At 46.7% G+C, this 16,538-nt stretch overlaps 2 protein-coding genes across 2 annotated transcripts; both read right to left on the bottom strand.

Annotated features, from left to right (window-relative positions):
• Positions 1 to 7,593: 7,593 nt before the first annotated feature.
• PtA15_13A162 (uncharacterized protein) lies at positions 7,594 to 9,742 on the bottom strand (the record flags this gene model as incomplete). The annotated part of the gene is made up of 3 exons (XM_053162332.1): positions 7,594 to 7,657; positions 7,995 to 8,332; positions 9,461 to 9,742. 3 exons carry the CDS (start codon positions 9,740 to 9,742, stop codon positions 7,594 to 7,596), a joined length of 684 nt encoding a protein of 227 aa, XP_053026318.1.
• A 79-nt stretch (positions 9,743 to 9,821) lies between these two features.
• PtA15_13A161 (uncharacterized protein) lies at positions 9,822 to 10,501 on the bottom strand (the record flags this gene model as incomplete). The annotated part of the gene is made up of 2 exons (XM_053162331.1): positions 9,822 to 10,028; positions 10,097 to 10,501. The coding sequence occupies 2 exons, from the start codon at positions 10,499 to 10,501 to the stop codon at positions 9,822 to 9,824; spliced, it is 612 nt and encodes a 203-aa protein (XP_053026317.1).
• Between the last annotated feature and the right edge of the window lie 6,037 nt (positions 10,502 to 16,538).

The following is a 16,538-nucleotide window of genomic DNA, read 5'->3' as shown; positions in this document are numbered from 1 at the left end:
AAAAACAAGAGAAAGAAAGCAAGAAGAAAGAGAGAGAGAGAAGAAAAGAAAAGGCTCACCTGGGACAGCAGAACACAGCGCAGATGAGTTTGTGGAAGGATGAGGAAAAGCCTTCCACGTCTGCTGCCCAGGTGACTAGACTACACTACATGACATGTCACAGAATGTGAGAGAGAGAAATGACAGGTTGGAAGCAGAAAGGAAAACAAGACTACAACACTACACCTCAACACCCCCCCTTGCTGAGAACCTGGAAGAAGACAAACAAAAAAAGGAAGGAAAGGAAGAAAGAAAGAGAAAAAAAAACTAGACTACCCCAAAGCACGTACGATGTTCCTCCAGAAGAACCCGGTTGAGAGGTTTGGTTAACATGTCCGCAAGCATGTCTTTTGTCGAGACATGAAGTACGGTGATCTTCCCGCGTTTCACACATTCACGCGAGAAATGAAACCGAGCATCAATGTGCTTGGTGCGCGCGTGATGTTCAGGATTCTTTGCAAGCGCTTCTGCTCCGGCATTGTCAACATGAAGCGGAATGGCAGAACACGGGCCGAGCTTGAGTTCTGTCAGAATATACCGCAGCCATAGTCCTTCTTTACACGAGTCGGACATGGCTTTATACTCCGCCTCGGTGCTGGAGAGTGACACCGTGGCTTGCTTCCGGGATTTCCAGGAGATAGCGCCGTCGCCAAGACGGAAAGTATATCCAGATGTTGATCTTCTGTCGTGGCGGTCTTCAGCCCAATCCGAATCCAAGAAACCGGAACAGGTCAGGGAACCGCCGAGTCGCAGACGGAGATCTTTGGTGGAGATCAGATAGTAGAGAACCCGAATAGCGGCTTGCCAGTGAGCTTCGGAGGGATCTCGCAGAAACTGAGAGAGTCTGTTGACCGCAAAAGATACATCCGGACGCGTGCATTGAGATGCCCAGAGAAGAGCACCAATCAGCTGGGGATAAGGCCCGGAGGACGGCTTCTCGTCCGCTTTGCGTGGTACTAGATCTTTGAAAACTGAATCGGTAGGGGTACGGACTGAGACCGGGGATCCCACTAGAAATCGTTTCTGCATGTCGGTGATATAGTGTGATTGAGATAGGTAAACTGCCTTGTTGTCGAGATCGCGGTCAATCTTCATTGACAAGAAGTGGTGGAGTTCCTTGTCCGCTCCTATCTTGAAACGTTTACCCAGTGCAGTAATGAGTGGATCTACAAATGATGGTTCTCCCACAATTGCCAGATCGTCAACATGGACCGTGACCGCACCGACTAGATTACCGTTCTTGATGGTGAAGTACAAAGTAGGATCATACCAAGACTGATTCAAACCGGCTTGAAGGAGCCCGTCGTGTAACTCCTTGTTCCACTCGCGCGGGGATTGCTTCAGGCCGTAGATCGAGCGGTGGACTTCGCAGACCCAGTCTGGGTGCTCCGGGTCCTCAAATCCTGGAGGTTGTTCCATATAGACTGGTTCCTCGAGGCGACCGTTAAGGAAGGCAGTTTTGAAGTCGACTTGCCTGCCCTTCCATTTCTTGATCGCCAACAAACTCAGAATCAGGCGGAGAGTTTCTTGTCGGAGAGTGGGCGCGAAAACCTCGTCGTAGTCTACTCCACGGACTTGGGTGTATCCCATCGCAACTAATCTGGCCTTTAGCTTCTGGATTGACTGGTCGGGCCGGCGTTTAATCTTAAAGACCCACTTAGACTTTATAATCTTTCGCTTGGTCGGACGCGGGACCAAAAGCCAGGTGTCCACACCGAGAAGAGAGATGTATTCCTCATCGGCGGCCTTGAGCCACTTAGCCTTGTTGGGAGACCGGAGCAATTGCTTCCAAGTTTTCGGGGTATCCACCTCATCCGCAGCGGCCGCGGACTTTGACCAGGTACCGTAACGATCAGGTGCACGCCGTTGACGGCCGGAACGTCTTGCGGGGGGCGAAGTGTTCCGCGGAGCAACGACCGGAGGCGGACGAGTGGGATCAGAGGGACCGGAGGGTGTGGAACCCTCCTTAGGGGAAGGAGGCGGTGGCGCAGGAGCAGCCGGGAGAGGAGGTGAGGGGGGAGCAGGAGAAGGAGCAGGGGAGCATGGAGAGGAAGGCGGGGCCAAAGGAACCGATGGGGGGGATGACGGCGGAGGAGATTGCTGGGCAGGCACCGCATGAATTGACGCTGTCAGGCGACGATCAAACCTCGGTTGTAGAGGGATGTCGAGGGGTGGTAGATTCTCGCCAACGGGATCAGGCCCCAGGATAGACTGGGGAGGCTCCCGGCGTGGTTCAGCGTGAGGCAATGGATCGGCAGGAGGGGCAGGATCTCGATGATATGGTTGGACAGGAGACAGGGGTCGCTGCGGCCACGGCAGCTCCACCGTTACGGGGCGCGGCTCACTCCTAAGTTCAGCGCCATAGGGAAAGGTAGCATCGTCAAAGAGTACGTCACGAGTTTTGATGACAGACTTCCGTTCCAAGTCCCAAACCCGATAGCCGTTTCCATCACCGAGATAGGACAGGAGCATTGCTGACCGACCTTTCTTGTCGAGCTTTTTCCTGTTTGCCTCCGGCACCTTATACCAAACCAAACATCCAAAGGGGTGCAGAGCCGACAACTTGACCAATGGCTTACGAAGGGCTTCGTTTGGCGGCTTGAAACCAGCCGGAGTGTAACATGGAAACGAATTCAAGGAAAAAGAGATGTGACGGAGGGCGTCGGCCCAGAAGGATTTAGGTAAGCCAGCGCTCAGAAGTGAGCATCGAACTAAATTCCCAATGGTGCGATTAGTCCGCTCGGCTACACCGTTCAACTCGGGGGAGTGCGGAGGCCCGGGTTTGTGAGAAATTCCAGATTGGTCCAGATACGTAGAAAACTCAGCAGACATGTATTCACCGCCATTGTCTGAACGTAGCGCTAGGATTTTGTGTGATCCGTCACGTTCAAAGTGGGCGCGGAAAATTTTGAAGCAGGAAAACACGTCTGACTTTGATTTCATGGGAAAGAGGGAAACAAATTTTGAAAAATCATCGATGAAGGTCACAAAGTACTTGTACCCTTCCCTGGAATGAACCTCGAACGACCCGACGTCTGAGTGTATGAGTTTACCAGGCGTATCTGAGCGGTAGGCGGAACGAGACTTGAAGGATGATTGGTGCATCTTGGATTGTACACATACAGGGCATTGCTGAACGTCGATCTCGTTCATGGTTGATGGCTTGACATTCAGGATCTTCAGAAGGCGCTTTAGAGGCCGAAGGCCTATATGAGAGAGACGCTGATGGTACCCCAGGAGAGAGGTGTCAACAAATGTTAAGGAACGAGTGGAGGCGGTGAAGGATGTCACCTCATCGGAAGGCAGATAGTACAGATTCCCTTTCCTGTAACCCTCTCCGACGGTGTTTCCGAGCACCTCAACAGAGCCGGAGTTGAAGATGTCGCAGCGGTGTTTGTTGAAAACGCAGGTTAGACCGGCATCGCACATGGCTGCGATCGATAGCAGTGGCTCGTGAAGGTCGGGGACTACAAGGGTGGGGACGGAGACTGGTGTGTCGAGTGGGAGCTGAGCAATTCCGCGGTGGGAAGCAGCGACCAGAGAGTGGTCGGCCAAACGGACGGATGTGTTGTCCGGTTTCATCTGAGATACACCCGCAATGTATGGTGTCATGCAGTTTGAGCACCCGGAGTCTAAGTTCGCATCGCGCGGACCTGATGTTTTGGCGGCGTTTGCGATAGTGTCGACTTGGGTAACAGCATTGCTGGCACTGGTCAGATGGCGGGAGTGCGTGTCATCGTCCGATCCAGAATAGTCGTAGTTGTCTTCATCATCACCACCACCCAATTCAACGACAGAAGTCTTCCCCGCTTTCGCATGCGGTCTGCCGCCCGAACGGCCACCTCGTCTGTTGCCAAAGCGGCGATGCCTGTCGTTGGAGCGGGCGGAGTCAGATTGACTACCCTGCTTATGGTCAGCCAAGACACGAGCCGCACTCTCGCAGGAGGAGAGTTCGTGGCCGTTCACGTTACAGAACGTGCAGAACAAAGCAGCGTTGTAGGGAGGACGGGACTTGCGGTCGGTCGAGATGTTCGTCCGAGCCACGGACTCGATCATTTGAGTTTCCTCGACTCGAGTTTGGCGGCGGAGGGATTCTTGGCGGAGAGCGGCGACGATCTTCGTTGGTGGAACTTGACTTTCATTCATGAAAGAGGACACACAGGGGTGCCAGTCGACCGGGATTGAGCTGAAGAGCGAGGTTGCGTGGATGTCATCAGGAGTGAGCGGTTTTTCCGGGGTGACGACTGCGTTCAGACGCTCGGCGTAGGAATGGAGCTGATTGATGTGGGCTTCCATGTCGTCGCCCGTCATTCGGGCGGTGATGAGCTTGCGAAGCCAGTACATGCGTCCACCAGACGTTGTGTCTTGATGGGCATCTTTGAGGGCTTGTCACATACCTCTGGCATCCTTGGCAAAAGTGCGGATGTAACGCAGATTGATCGACTCGACGGTGCGGGAGATGACGGAGCATACTGCCAGGTTGTCTTGTTCAAAAGTTGCTCGTGGAGGATTCCTATCATTGGGATTCGGCGGTTTGATGACATAGGAAACACCGGTGACTCTAAAATGGATTTCGAGGACGAGCGCCCAGTCCAGATAGTTGGAGGCGGGTCCTGGTGCTTTGAGGGCTTCGACGCCCGAGATTTTCAGCGCTGGATGGCTGACAAGCTCCATGTGTGGTGGAGCGGGTTTTGGTGGTTGATCGCTAGTCGACATTCAAAAGAATGGAGCGAAGAGGTTGATCCTTCGAGGAGTTTTACGAACTGATTCTCTGGTATTTAACGTGCTAGAGCTGGAGGCCAATGGGTCTCATAACCTGTTGCAATGAACTGGGACAGCAGAACACAGCGCAGATGAGTTCGTGGAAGGATAAGTTCATTGCATCATGAGAAAAACAAGAGAAAGAAAGCAAGAAGAAAGAGAGAGAGAGAAGAAAAGAAAAGGCTCACCTGGGACAGCAGAACACAGCGCAGATGAGTTCGTGGAAGGATGAGGAAAAGCCTTCCACGTCTGCAGCCCAGGTGACTAGACTACACTACATGACATGTCACAGAATATGAGAGAGAGAAATGACAGGTTGGAAGCAGAAAGGAAAACAAGACTACAACACTACACCTCAACAACAGAAATTCAAATCAACCACAGACAAAAAAATTGTTGATATTCAACAGTCTAAAGCTTGGCGCGGTTTTCAACTCAGGAACAACCGGGTTCCATCTAGCAATGAGCTTTGACTTACTTTCTCCGTATTCATTGATTGGTTTAATCCATTTGGTAATAAGCTTGCCAGATGGCATGCTTCAATGGGTGTCATAGCTCTTACTTTTCTTGATCTTTTGCCACACAGTCAACATAAATACAACAACATATTCATTGCGGGTATGATTCCTGCCCCCAAAGAACCTGACATGACCACAATTTCCCATATTATGGCCCCCCTTGTCAACAAATTGCTTCTACTCAACACTGGCATTTTTGTCAAAACTCCTCAGTTTCCCAAGGGTCACAGACTATTGGTACATCTTGGTGTCTTAGTTGGTGATATAGTTGCTACACACAAGATTGCTGGCTTTGCTTCTCATGCAGCTGCTCTATTTTGCTTGTGGTGCAAGTGTCAAAAGAAGGACATGTTGGATATGCAGTTTGGTCGACCGCGAAATCGGCGAGATACATGATTGCAAGCCATCTGATGGAGAGATAGCAACACCCTTTCTGAAAAAAAGAAGTTGCTAACAAAGTACAGTACTCGCTGGTCTGAACTGAACCACTTACCTTACTGGGATCCTGTCCAAAATGTGGCATTAGGTGTCATGCACAATTGGTACAAGGGTGTCTTGCAGCATCATTGGCGTATCCACTGGGCATTCAAACCAGAACCAACCAAACATATTACTCATGACGACCAGCTCAATGATTGGGAAGATGATCACTCAACCAACTCCAAAACCAGCCTTCATTTTCACAACAACGCACTCACACATATTTGAAAAGCTTTCCCTGATATTTTTGTTCCTGGCGGTGTAACTCCAGTCCCTCATAACTTGGGAGATCCAAAGCACAGAAAACTGAAAGCAAGTGAATGGCATTTGCTTTTTTCAACTTACCTACCTCTCAGCCTCATTAATTTTCTTGTTGACAACCCGGCAAAGTGTGTGACTGGCAACAACCAAAATATGTTGCTCAACTTTTCATTGCTTGTTATCTGTACCAACATTGTTTCCTTGAAGTCAACCACCAATGCCAATTCAAGAAAATTTGAGGAGGCTTATTTGCTCTACACTGAAACATCTAAGCTTGTGTTTAATTCTCCAAAGATTGTCCCGAACCATCACTATGCACTTCACCTCCCCAAACAAATGAGGTGGTGGGGGCCTCTTGGTAATGTGTCCGAGTTTGCTGGCAAAAGGGTCAACGGCATGCTCCAAAAAATGAAGACTAATGGGATAGTTGGTGAGTTAATGCAATATCAAATTGATTAGAAGGAACCAACTCACATTTTTTATCATCAGGCCAAATTGAAGGTACCGTCTTGCGTGAATTCTGTCAAACCCAAAGGCTCAACTCCCAAGCTCAAAATTGGTCATTTGAATTCAATGACCGCAAGTCCAAATCAGAAACTGCGAGATTGGTCAAAGTTCATCCTGAACTGTATGCGGGCATGCTTCAAAAGCTCCAATTCAAAGATTCCACATTGCGACATTATCAAGACCTGCCTCATCCTGATGGCTCTTGTGTCCTGACTCCATATGCAAACAAATGTGACGCATTCAAAAGCAAAAGCGGCCTGTATATCAGTAAGACTAAACAAAACCGACTTGTAGCATATCAGAAGGACGGTTCCACTGGATATGGATGGATTACTCACATCTACAGCTTGCCCAATTCAAATGGTAGAATCCTAATGGCGGTCAAAGTACTTCGGGACGCCTGCATGGGGGATGTGATTGATATTAGTGAGAATTTTATCAAAATGCTCAACAACTTGCAGCTGAAAGTTGTGAAAGAAGATTCTTCCCGTGAACTCTTGGACCCGGGTGAATTGTTAGCTGTCTGTGCTTATAGAAGCCTGCTGGCTTGGAGTTTTAGGTACCATCTTCCTTTGATTGTCTTGAGACAAATGCCACACAATATTTCTCCCCTGTTGTTCCCATTGTCTCCAGGATAAACCTCTTTGGCCCTTTTTTTCAATTTGATATTATTTCCTTCATCATACTTTAACATGGGAAGTGCAACTGTCACGGGCTGGCCTGGCCAAGCCGGATGCGGTCCTGGAAAAGATGGGCAAGCGAGAGTCTTTTGTCCGCCGGTGTTGCTCCCCCAACGCCCCCCCCCCCAAGCAATCATCTGGGCACTTGTGGTGAGCCGGGTCAGCTGCTCACTGGCATCCAATTGACTATCCGTCTCAAAATATCCATCACAATTGGCTGGCCTTCCCGCCATTGTTGTGCTGGGCCGGCTAAGCTCAAATAGGCTGGATTGTCCTAATGAGCTTGTCACCACACTTGCAATGAGGAGGCTTACTATCTCTGTTTTTTCTCTCAACCCAGCCAGTTTCTATTTTTTGGCCTTCAATGCGTGTTTGAGGAATGCTTGGATGTTGAAAGATTTATTGATTTCCCTGAAAAAAAAAGGAACAAGATTGATCCAAAAAAAAAGGGAATGAATCTCTCATACATCCATCAAAGTGAGAAAAAATTCAGACGAAAGGGCAAGAACACATATTGAGATGGGAAGGACCAAGCAAGAGGCAATAGACTTGACAATGAGTAAGGAAGCACGGAGACGATTGAGTGAGAGAAAATAATACATTGAGATGTAGATTGGGTGAGAAGAAAGGACACAAGGTGACATTGAAACAATTTTTTTTCTGTTTTATGTTTTTATACTTTTTAGTGCATTTAGTTGTGTTTGTTTTGGGAGACATCAAAAAAAACGGAAGTGTTTGATCAAAAGACACCGCTGGTCCGAGATCTTTGTCCTCATCAAGCAACATGGCATTGTAACAAACTTCCCGCGCAAGCTCTTCTTCATTGTCCTTGCCCTGGTGTTCTCCGGGATGGGTATTGGTAGTGTCCATCAAGTCATCAACAAAAGCACGATCTTCTTTGTTCTCCTTGGGTTCTTCTTCTTCTTCACTTGACGAGTTTGCCAAATCAATTTCTTCTCCTTTGAAGCTGGAATTGTCATTGTCATTGTCATTGCCATTGGTTTGTTTATTGTCCTCATCATGGTTTTCAATCTCATGAGTGAGATCGTAAGGCTTGGTGAGGGTATCAAAGAACTGGTGAGTGAACTTTCTGTAGAGACTGTAAAATGAAGATGTGTCTGGTGAGAGTTGAACTCACGACCTCAGCTATGCTGAGACACATACTAGAGTGCTGCCTTTACCAACTAGGCTACAGACGCTTGTGACTGCCAGCTGGGTGGTTGGTTGGTAGTGCTCATGGGTCGATCCAACAGCCCTCCATACTGTGGTGATACATCATGGTAGCAGACTAACAGAAAACTCAACACCCCCCCTTGCTACATGATGGGAAGTGGGGATTGACCCCAAGAGAGAGTGGGAATGAGACCCAGAAAAGATGATCAGTGTAGGGATTGAACCCGTGATCTAGATGTAGGCTTATAGGGGTTTGTGTGGTCTTACAATTAAGCATTCACAACTTCATCAAGTCTCTATTGTAAGCGAGTAGCGCTCAGGTAGCTCTGGGCTCATAACCTGTAGAGACTGTAAAATGAAGATGTGTCTGGTGAGAGTCAAACTCACAACCTCAGCTATGCTGAGACACATACTAGAGTGCTGCCTTTACCAACTAGGCTACAGACGCTTGTGACTGCCAGCTGGGTGGTTGGTTGGTAGTGCTCATGGGTCAATCCAACAGCCCTCCATACTGTGGTGATACATCATGGTAGCAGACTAACAGACAACTCAACACTTTCTGTCGGAAAGCTTCTCGAAAGGGACTGTTACCCCCATAAGCAATTGAGAGGCATCAGGCAGAAACGCCACCTCATGAGTGTTGGCGATATCCATCCGTTGTTGACGCAAGAGTTCATTGAACCACTTGGGGTTGTAGAAGTTGAGTGGTTGGCCTTTGGGTGGCTTAGTGAAAATGGATGGGTGGGGATTGGACGGAACTACCCGCTTGCGTCGCTGCACACGCTTACTGTCTAGCTCATTGGATCTCATGATGGCGGAATCAAGTGTCTGACCAACACCGCAATGTCTTGATGATATACACTCTGTTTTGCGGACATTCATTGTCGCTATGGCAGTTGAGATTGGATATGACCTTCTGGTATTGTTTCGGAAGTTGCTGTGCAAGAGCAAACTTCAATCGAGTGTCTCGCAGCTGCACAGAGGAAATGCAATCATCAACAACAGAAACTGAGTACAAAAAGAGACTTTGAAATTACTCACTTGTTCTCTTGCCTTTGATATCACTTTCCGCTCTTTGTCCATTTGGAACTTTCCATCCTTGTTTTTCTCTTGGTTATACCAATTAGCTTGCAGATAGTGCACAAAGTGGGTGTAGGCCGGAATGAGGAGCCCAAGATCCACCGCGTACTTCTTCTGGATGTTCATGTAGGCGAATGCACCACCCACGGCGGCCTGGCGGAAAGATTTCAGGGCTACTTGTCTGCAAGCTTTGTTGTACAGAGAATCTGGCAAATCTTCAAGGTCTGGCGCCCAGACATGCATTCCGAGGCAGGCAAGAAGAGACTGAGTGTAGCTGACAGCAAATTCATCCACGTTTACCAAACCCTTTCAGACCTTTCTTTCACCCGGCCTGGAGCTTCTTGAGTGTAGACACATTGGTGGTGGGGATAATGGAAGCGCCATTCTCATCCTCGGCGGCCTTCTCAATCTGCTTGGCGTTGGAAAAGTGGGAGTTGAATTCCCTCAAAGTGTCTGGGTGAGGAGGGCCTGGGATCGCCTTTTGCTCAAGCAAGTTCCAGATGAGCTTCAAGTGGACGTATAAAGCATCCTAGAACAAAAATAAAGTGAGTACACGGACAGGTGTGTTGTGAAGGAGAATGCTGGGGAAACACGTACTCTGGTGGATGTGAAAGACTCAGGCATGGCCCGCGAGACCATTTGAAAAGGGCAAACTCTTGGCGAACTGCTTTTGGGAGTGACGACACGCTTTGGTTGGCTGCCAGAGGGAGTTCTGTGAGAGGCGGGCTGATTTGACTTAGTTGGTGTGCGAGATTTTGGACTCTTCCTGGCGCTAGTACTGGCTATGGGATTAGCAACTGGAGGCTGGTCTGGTTGGGCTTTCTTCTTCCCTTTGTTGATTTTTGGAGACGGTTTGCTGGAAGTTTCTGCTTCTTTGAGCTCCACCTTCTCCATAAGTTTGGAGATGGCTTCATCCCGAGATGCGAGTTGGGTTTCTAACTGTTGAGCTTGCTGCTGGAGCGCGGCTGTGATTATAATTTGAATGTCTGACGTAGAAGCCATTGCAATGGTTCAAAGAATAAGCGAAGGTGGCTGGGAACTGAAGGTGCAGATGCAAGCTGGCGTCTGGCACACCGTGAAAAATGGTCCTTATATTTATATGCAAGAAATAAGCCCTGTAGTATGAACATGCGTGCGGTCATCTGTTGTCTCAAACTTGGTTGGTGCGTATATGCTGTGTCAATCAAAGGAGCAGACAGGAGCAGACAGGAGCAGACCCGGTCTTCAAGGCGGGTCATTCAGGTACGTCATACATATCCAAACCTTGTGTGGGGGTTTGTTGGTTTGAGGTGGTTCAAGCTGGTTCAAGCTGGTTCAAGGCTTGATTCCTGTCAACACATATTTATGTAAAAGCCTAAAAGGAAAAGCGAGCTGGGTGACCCTAAACAAGGAAGATTTGAACAGGCCAGCATGAATGCAGAATGCTTGGCCGAGTTTAGCAAGAAGCAGGAGCCAAAAGGTTCATCAGCTGACAAAATCCGGGGGTGACCTGTCGGAGGTGACAAAATCCATGACAGGTGACAACCCAGCCGGTGTGGTGAGCGCAATCAACGCGCACAGAGTGCAAAATAGCCAAAAACTTAAAATTTTTAACATAAACAGGTGTAAATATACTTTATATCACTTTCACAAAGATGTTACATAGTTTTCTCATAAATTTAAGCGCTTTAAAAAGGTATTTTCTGGCTATAAATATAAGAAACACTCAATATATGTAATCCTTCTGAAATAGCCACTTATATATACAAAAGTAGTATAGAAAGAGATTTACAGTAATTTTCTTTACACTTCAATCTAGTATTCACTTCTAAGAATTGTTTAACATCTCTGAGCAGTATTCCAGACTAAAAATCATTCATATATAGAAAAGCCAAGGCTCATGTGAAACTACAATTTCATTACATAGTTGTAAATCTTCTAAGATTAAAAGCTAGTCTGACATTGGTTCTTTTGTCTATAAAAGAAGGCCAATATGGATACTCTTTCTCCTCATGCTTGCATTAGATAGTAATATTATAAATTACTAGCATTCATCACACTGATAATTTGAAATTGATAATTTAACTGATAAATCAAAGATAAATTGAAATTGAACCCCCTTGAAAACTTGTAATCCTCAATTCTCTTTGAGCTGCGCCATAAGAGCTCATTGATTAAAAGGTATTCAGAAGTAGCAACACCAAGAAAGTTAAGAAAGTGCCACATCTTTATTTTTCTTCGTGTTACATTCTCCCATGGTTATTCCAGAAGGCAGCTCTTCAAGCATTTTATTCCCTTCCAAGCTCATCTCCCCGCCGTGAGAAGCTCCACACCGGGGCGCAAGTTTGAATTTGAATTTGGATTACGTCAGCGCGACAAAATCTGGTTTACGTCACCCGTTTGCTGGCGGTGTAAGCTAAAGACATGATACCAGCTTGCTCTTTTTTCAATAATCTCAACACACTTTACAAAAAGCCCCATATCAAAAAAGTTGTGTTACCAAAAACATAAAAAAATCAGGTTGAAAAAAAGGTTACTTTACTATACTTTACTGCACAAATTTGGTACGTTACCAAAATGGCCAATTTGGATAATCAAAAAGATGTTAAGTTATCCAATTTCACTGCCGTAACGTAAAGTAATGTATCTGCCCACCGCTGGTGATATGACACACAATTTGAAACAAGGGATGATTGATAAAAATATATATGTGAATTAACTACAGGTTTAGATAATGTTGAATGCAAGGCAAAGGAACAAAGCACCAAGCCGGGAATCAAGAAAGATGATGTAAAGCCAGCAGGAATTGGGAAATACGGTTAGTGGTTCTTCCTTTTAATTATTAAAACATGAAACAAGGGATAAGTAATAAGAATATACATGTGAATTAACTACAAGTTTAGATAATGTTGAATGCAAGGCAAAGGAAAAAAGCACAAAGTCAGACATGAAAAAAGAGGGAATCAAGAAAGATGATGTAAAGCCAGCAAGAATTGTCAAATATGGTTAGTGGTTCTTCTTTTTAATTATTAAGTCAAGTGTTGATTTGAACATGTGTGACTTTAGATGAGGGAAAGATTTTTGGATTGGCAGAAGAATTGCTTCTTTGGGCAAGGGTGAAATAAAGTCTCAAGAGAATTCCTTGTTCCTTGTATCAACAAGGCTCAATGGCTCAAACCGGCAGAAAGAAGCAAATTTGGTTTGAGTGCAAATCTTGTGCAACCAAGCTTGGGGCTTCTCCTGGAGGGCATTGGCAGAGTAAACTCTTGGTTCAACGGGACTCTCTTGATGATTGGAAGCTGGAATAACATGTTCAATTTGAAACAGACAAAGTAAGACCTTGAATTAATGGCTTGACCTTTAGGTGTGCATGTAAAACACAATGACAATTGTTCTATTTCAGCCAATTGATAAGGAAGATCCATTCAAAGCATTCAAAGCTAAGCCAACAAAGTCTGACATAAAGTCAAATGATGTGAATCCTGTAAAAACTAAGGTGAATTTATTGATCATATGGCATGGGGTGACCAAAAGAGAGAGCTAACTTGACTTGACTTTTGTAGACTCTGAAATCCAATACCAAGTCATCTGTGAACAAGCTGAAAGAGGATAGACCACTTAAACATGAGCCAGTGCCTAAGGTAATAATGGTTGGTTTAGATGCAAGTTGAAACATTTAACCGATTTCCTTTGGATGTGTTTTTTCAGAGTTTGAAATCACCCTCAATTGAGCTCTTGAGTGCCACCTCAAATACTTTGATATGATCCAAAGCATGGCCCATATCCTTCAGGTGCAGACTTCTGGTCTTGGGCTCAAGTTGGACTGAATAACTTGTTGGATCGCAGAGAATATCAGTTGAAGGATCTTCCAAAAACGATAAACCCTTATCTGGTTCGGCCAAATGGCCTACTTTGGAATTGGAAAATTTGCAGTAATTTTATATTGTAGCCAAGCCAAGCTGATTAACATGTTGATTTTAGGTGATGATACTTGTCAGTTCTGTGCAATGTCATTTTGGCATCACAGTAATCAAAAGCAGTGGGTTGGAAATAAGAAAACAATACTTAAAGAGTTGCAAGATAATTTCCATAATTATGCTCCTTTCCATTCAGATCTTTCTTGATATCTTGCACAACTACAATCTAATCCCAAAGAGTGGGGATGTGAAGTTACCATTAAAGCTATGTGTAATTGTTATGGTGTGGCTGTTTTAGTTGTCAATTGTTCTCAATCAGGTAGCTCTTCTATTATATATGAACCAGATCCAGACCACCAACCAAACCATAAGATGTATTGTTACACTATTACAATACACAATTAACATTTTGAAATAGTTTACAACAATACAGCTTGATGATTGTTCCTTTTGTTATTTTATGTTGTCACTTTACATACATGCTCATGTTTCTTGTTCTTTACATTTTACCTTTGTCATGTAAGGCTAGTTAGCCAATTTTTCTTGGGTTCATACTTCAGGGCTAGTCTTACAAAAAACAACTTGGTGGGTACTGCTGGTACCCGTCAAAAAGACCCAGGCACTGCTGCCGCTGGTGCCAAGCAAAGAGCTGAAACAACTTCAGGGCACAACAGAGTCTGTTGTGGAACCAAGAGGCCTTTTGGCAAGTGGAACTGCGCCACAGCATGCAAGGGATCCCAAAAAGGATAGGACCCACCATGAAAGCCCCATCAAGCTTTTACCCAGTGAGAAGTTCTCACTTTGATGGGGGTGGCCTGGTGTGGCCTCCACAGTTCCTCCTCCCATAGCCCTTTTCAGGACCTCTTGCATGGTGTGGCCCAGTTTCACTTTCCACAGGGCCTCTTGGAACCACAGCAGTATTCTGTTGCACTCTGGAGCTACTCCCCTGGCTTCTTTGCCTGTGGGAGGGTCAAAGCCTTCAAATAAAGAAAAACTACGAGTGAAAGAAAGGCTTTGTCACATTTTGCTCGGTGGGCCACCAGGCAATCACATGCTTGGCATGTATTGAAAGTCAGGGAGTGCTGACTACCCTTTCATCCCAAATATGATCAAGATGAAGTCCAAGCCATCTACACCAAGCATGTAACTGGTCCTAGCCAAAACCACCACACATAGCATGGGAAAAGGCCACTCTTCCCAGGGCCAGTTACATGCTTGGTGTAGACACCTTGGACCTGATCTTGATCATACTTTGGATAAAACAGAAGCCAATACTCCCTGTTGTTGAAGGCAAAGGCCACTGCCACCATTTGGTCAGATGCACTCCACACCCTCACAGTTCCAAAGACTGTAGTCTAACATAAAGAACTCTAAATAAGTCCAATGTAACAGGACACCCAGTTGCATCAAGTGTTTTCTTGAAAGAACTTGTATTGGGAGGCTCAACTCTACTGTAGTACTGTGCAGCTTTAAATCTGTTTATATGTAGCACTGGCTGAGGGTGCCCAGTTGTGGTGCCCCATAGAGTATGCAGGAGTCAGGATCCAGGCTGGCTGGGGTGGGTGAGTGTCCAGCTGAACTGATTAGCCCAGGTCTGGGAACATGTTGGTGACATGTGTCTGCTGTGCAAAACCTTGATTGTGAGCTCCGGCCCCTCCGCCGGTGGTCTCACTGGGGCCCGAGGCAGGCCGTCTCCGCCAGCCAGACCCTGGGCGCTGCATTGAAGATCCGGGCGCCGGCTTGCGCAGCCTGTATCTGTGCTCGAGTCCGCTGATCAGCCGATCAGTGCTGATTAGAGTTCTGCTTATGTGATCACTCCGCCAGCCATCGCTCCGTGTTAGAGTTGGATATACACTTAGGTGAAAACTGGGTTCTATCTTCTATGTACTTCATCATATGTACATAGTTCATAACCTAGTCGGTGACAGGTATCAACCTTAACTGTCACCGACGCGCACCTACAGTTCCGGTCCTCGCGTGCCCGGGATCCTCTCTCTTTCCTCACCGAGATTGGAGACCCGGGATCGACACGCGAGAGCTGACCCACCGCCGGACTGTATCGTGCAGGTTAGTCAGCTTAGTTAGCAATGCAAAACCGAGATTGGAGACCCGGGATCGACACGCAAGAGCTGACCCACCGCCGGACTGTATCGTGCAGTTTCCATGCCTTTTATAGGTTAAAAGCCGGCTCATCTGAGGTTCGCGTTGTCTAAGGAAAAAGTTTCTCAATCTTCGGGAGGTCGAAGAACAATATCAGGTTCAACATAAGGAAAATATCAGGAATAAAATAAATTAGGTTCTTACAAGGATAACTCACCTGGAAAACCACACACCGACCGTTATGGCAGCAAGTCAAAATGATGTGCTTGCCGATCTGCAACGTCAAATGGCAGACATGACTGCGGAGCTGAACCGCCTCAAAGCAGCCCAACCTCAAGAAGAAGATGCCGTTGCGGCCGCCGTTTGAGCTCAGGAGCATCGCCAAGGAGCTATACTTGCGAGTTTCCTAAAGTCGCCCCTCAAACTCCACAAAGAGGTGAACCCGGACCACGTCGTACTCTCGTTCAACTCGGCGAACTGGGCGCAATGGGAAGAATCGATTGATGGGACCCTTCAGTATGCGTTCTCGTTGACTGAGTCGATGATAAAGAAGTCTAACAACTTCACCGACCTGGCTACCGAGTACAACCATGCGATTTCGAGTCTCATGCGGAACACCATTGAGAAATCCTTGCTTGGTATCATCAAGGCGGCGGGACACAAAACCGCGAAGGCAATCTTTGAAGCTTTGAAATTGAAGTGTGAGAGATTGGACCGCCGACACAAGATCGATCTATTGACTACTCTGTTGGAACTGGCGAATGATGAGGGTTTGGCGAACGAAGTCACCGTGTCGACTTGGGCGAAAGTCAATACCGAACTAGAGCAATCGAAAATCACTGTTGATGAGCTCGTTGGTATCCTGTTGCAGATGACGTACAAGCCAGCAGCTGGGACCGAACTGACCAAATTTGAGTTCACCGTTGATCAAAACCTGAACGAGAAGAAGTCACCGTCTTTTGCCAATGTCGCCACCGTCATTCAATCAGCGTCTGGGAAAGTTAACAAGAAGCAGAATGACCACGTACCAATGGAGATTGATC

The sequence above is a fragment of the Puccinia triticina genome, chromosome 13A, assembly GCF_026914185.1.
Source record: "Puccinia triticina chromosome 13A, complete sequence".
Classification (NCBI taxonomy): Eukaryota; Fungi; Basidiomycota; class Pucciniomycetes; order Pucciniales; family Pucciniaceae; genus Puccinia; species Puccinia triticina.
The sequence above is the reverse complement of the archived record's forward strand: the minus strand, read 5'-3'. Positions and strand labels throughout refer to the sequence as shown.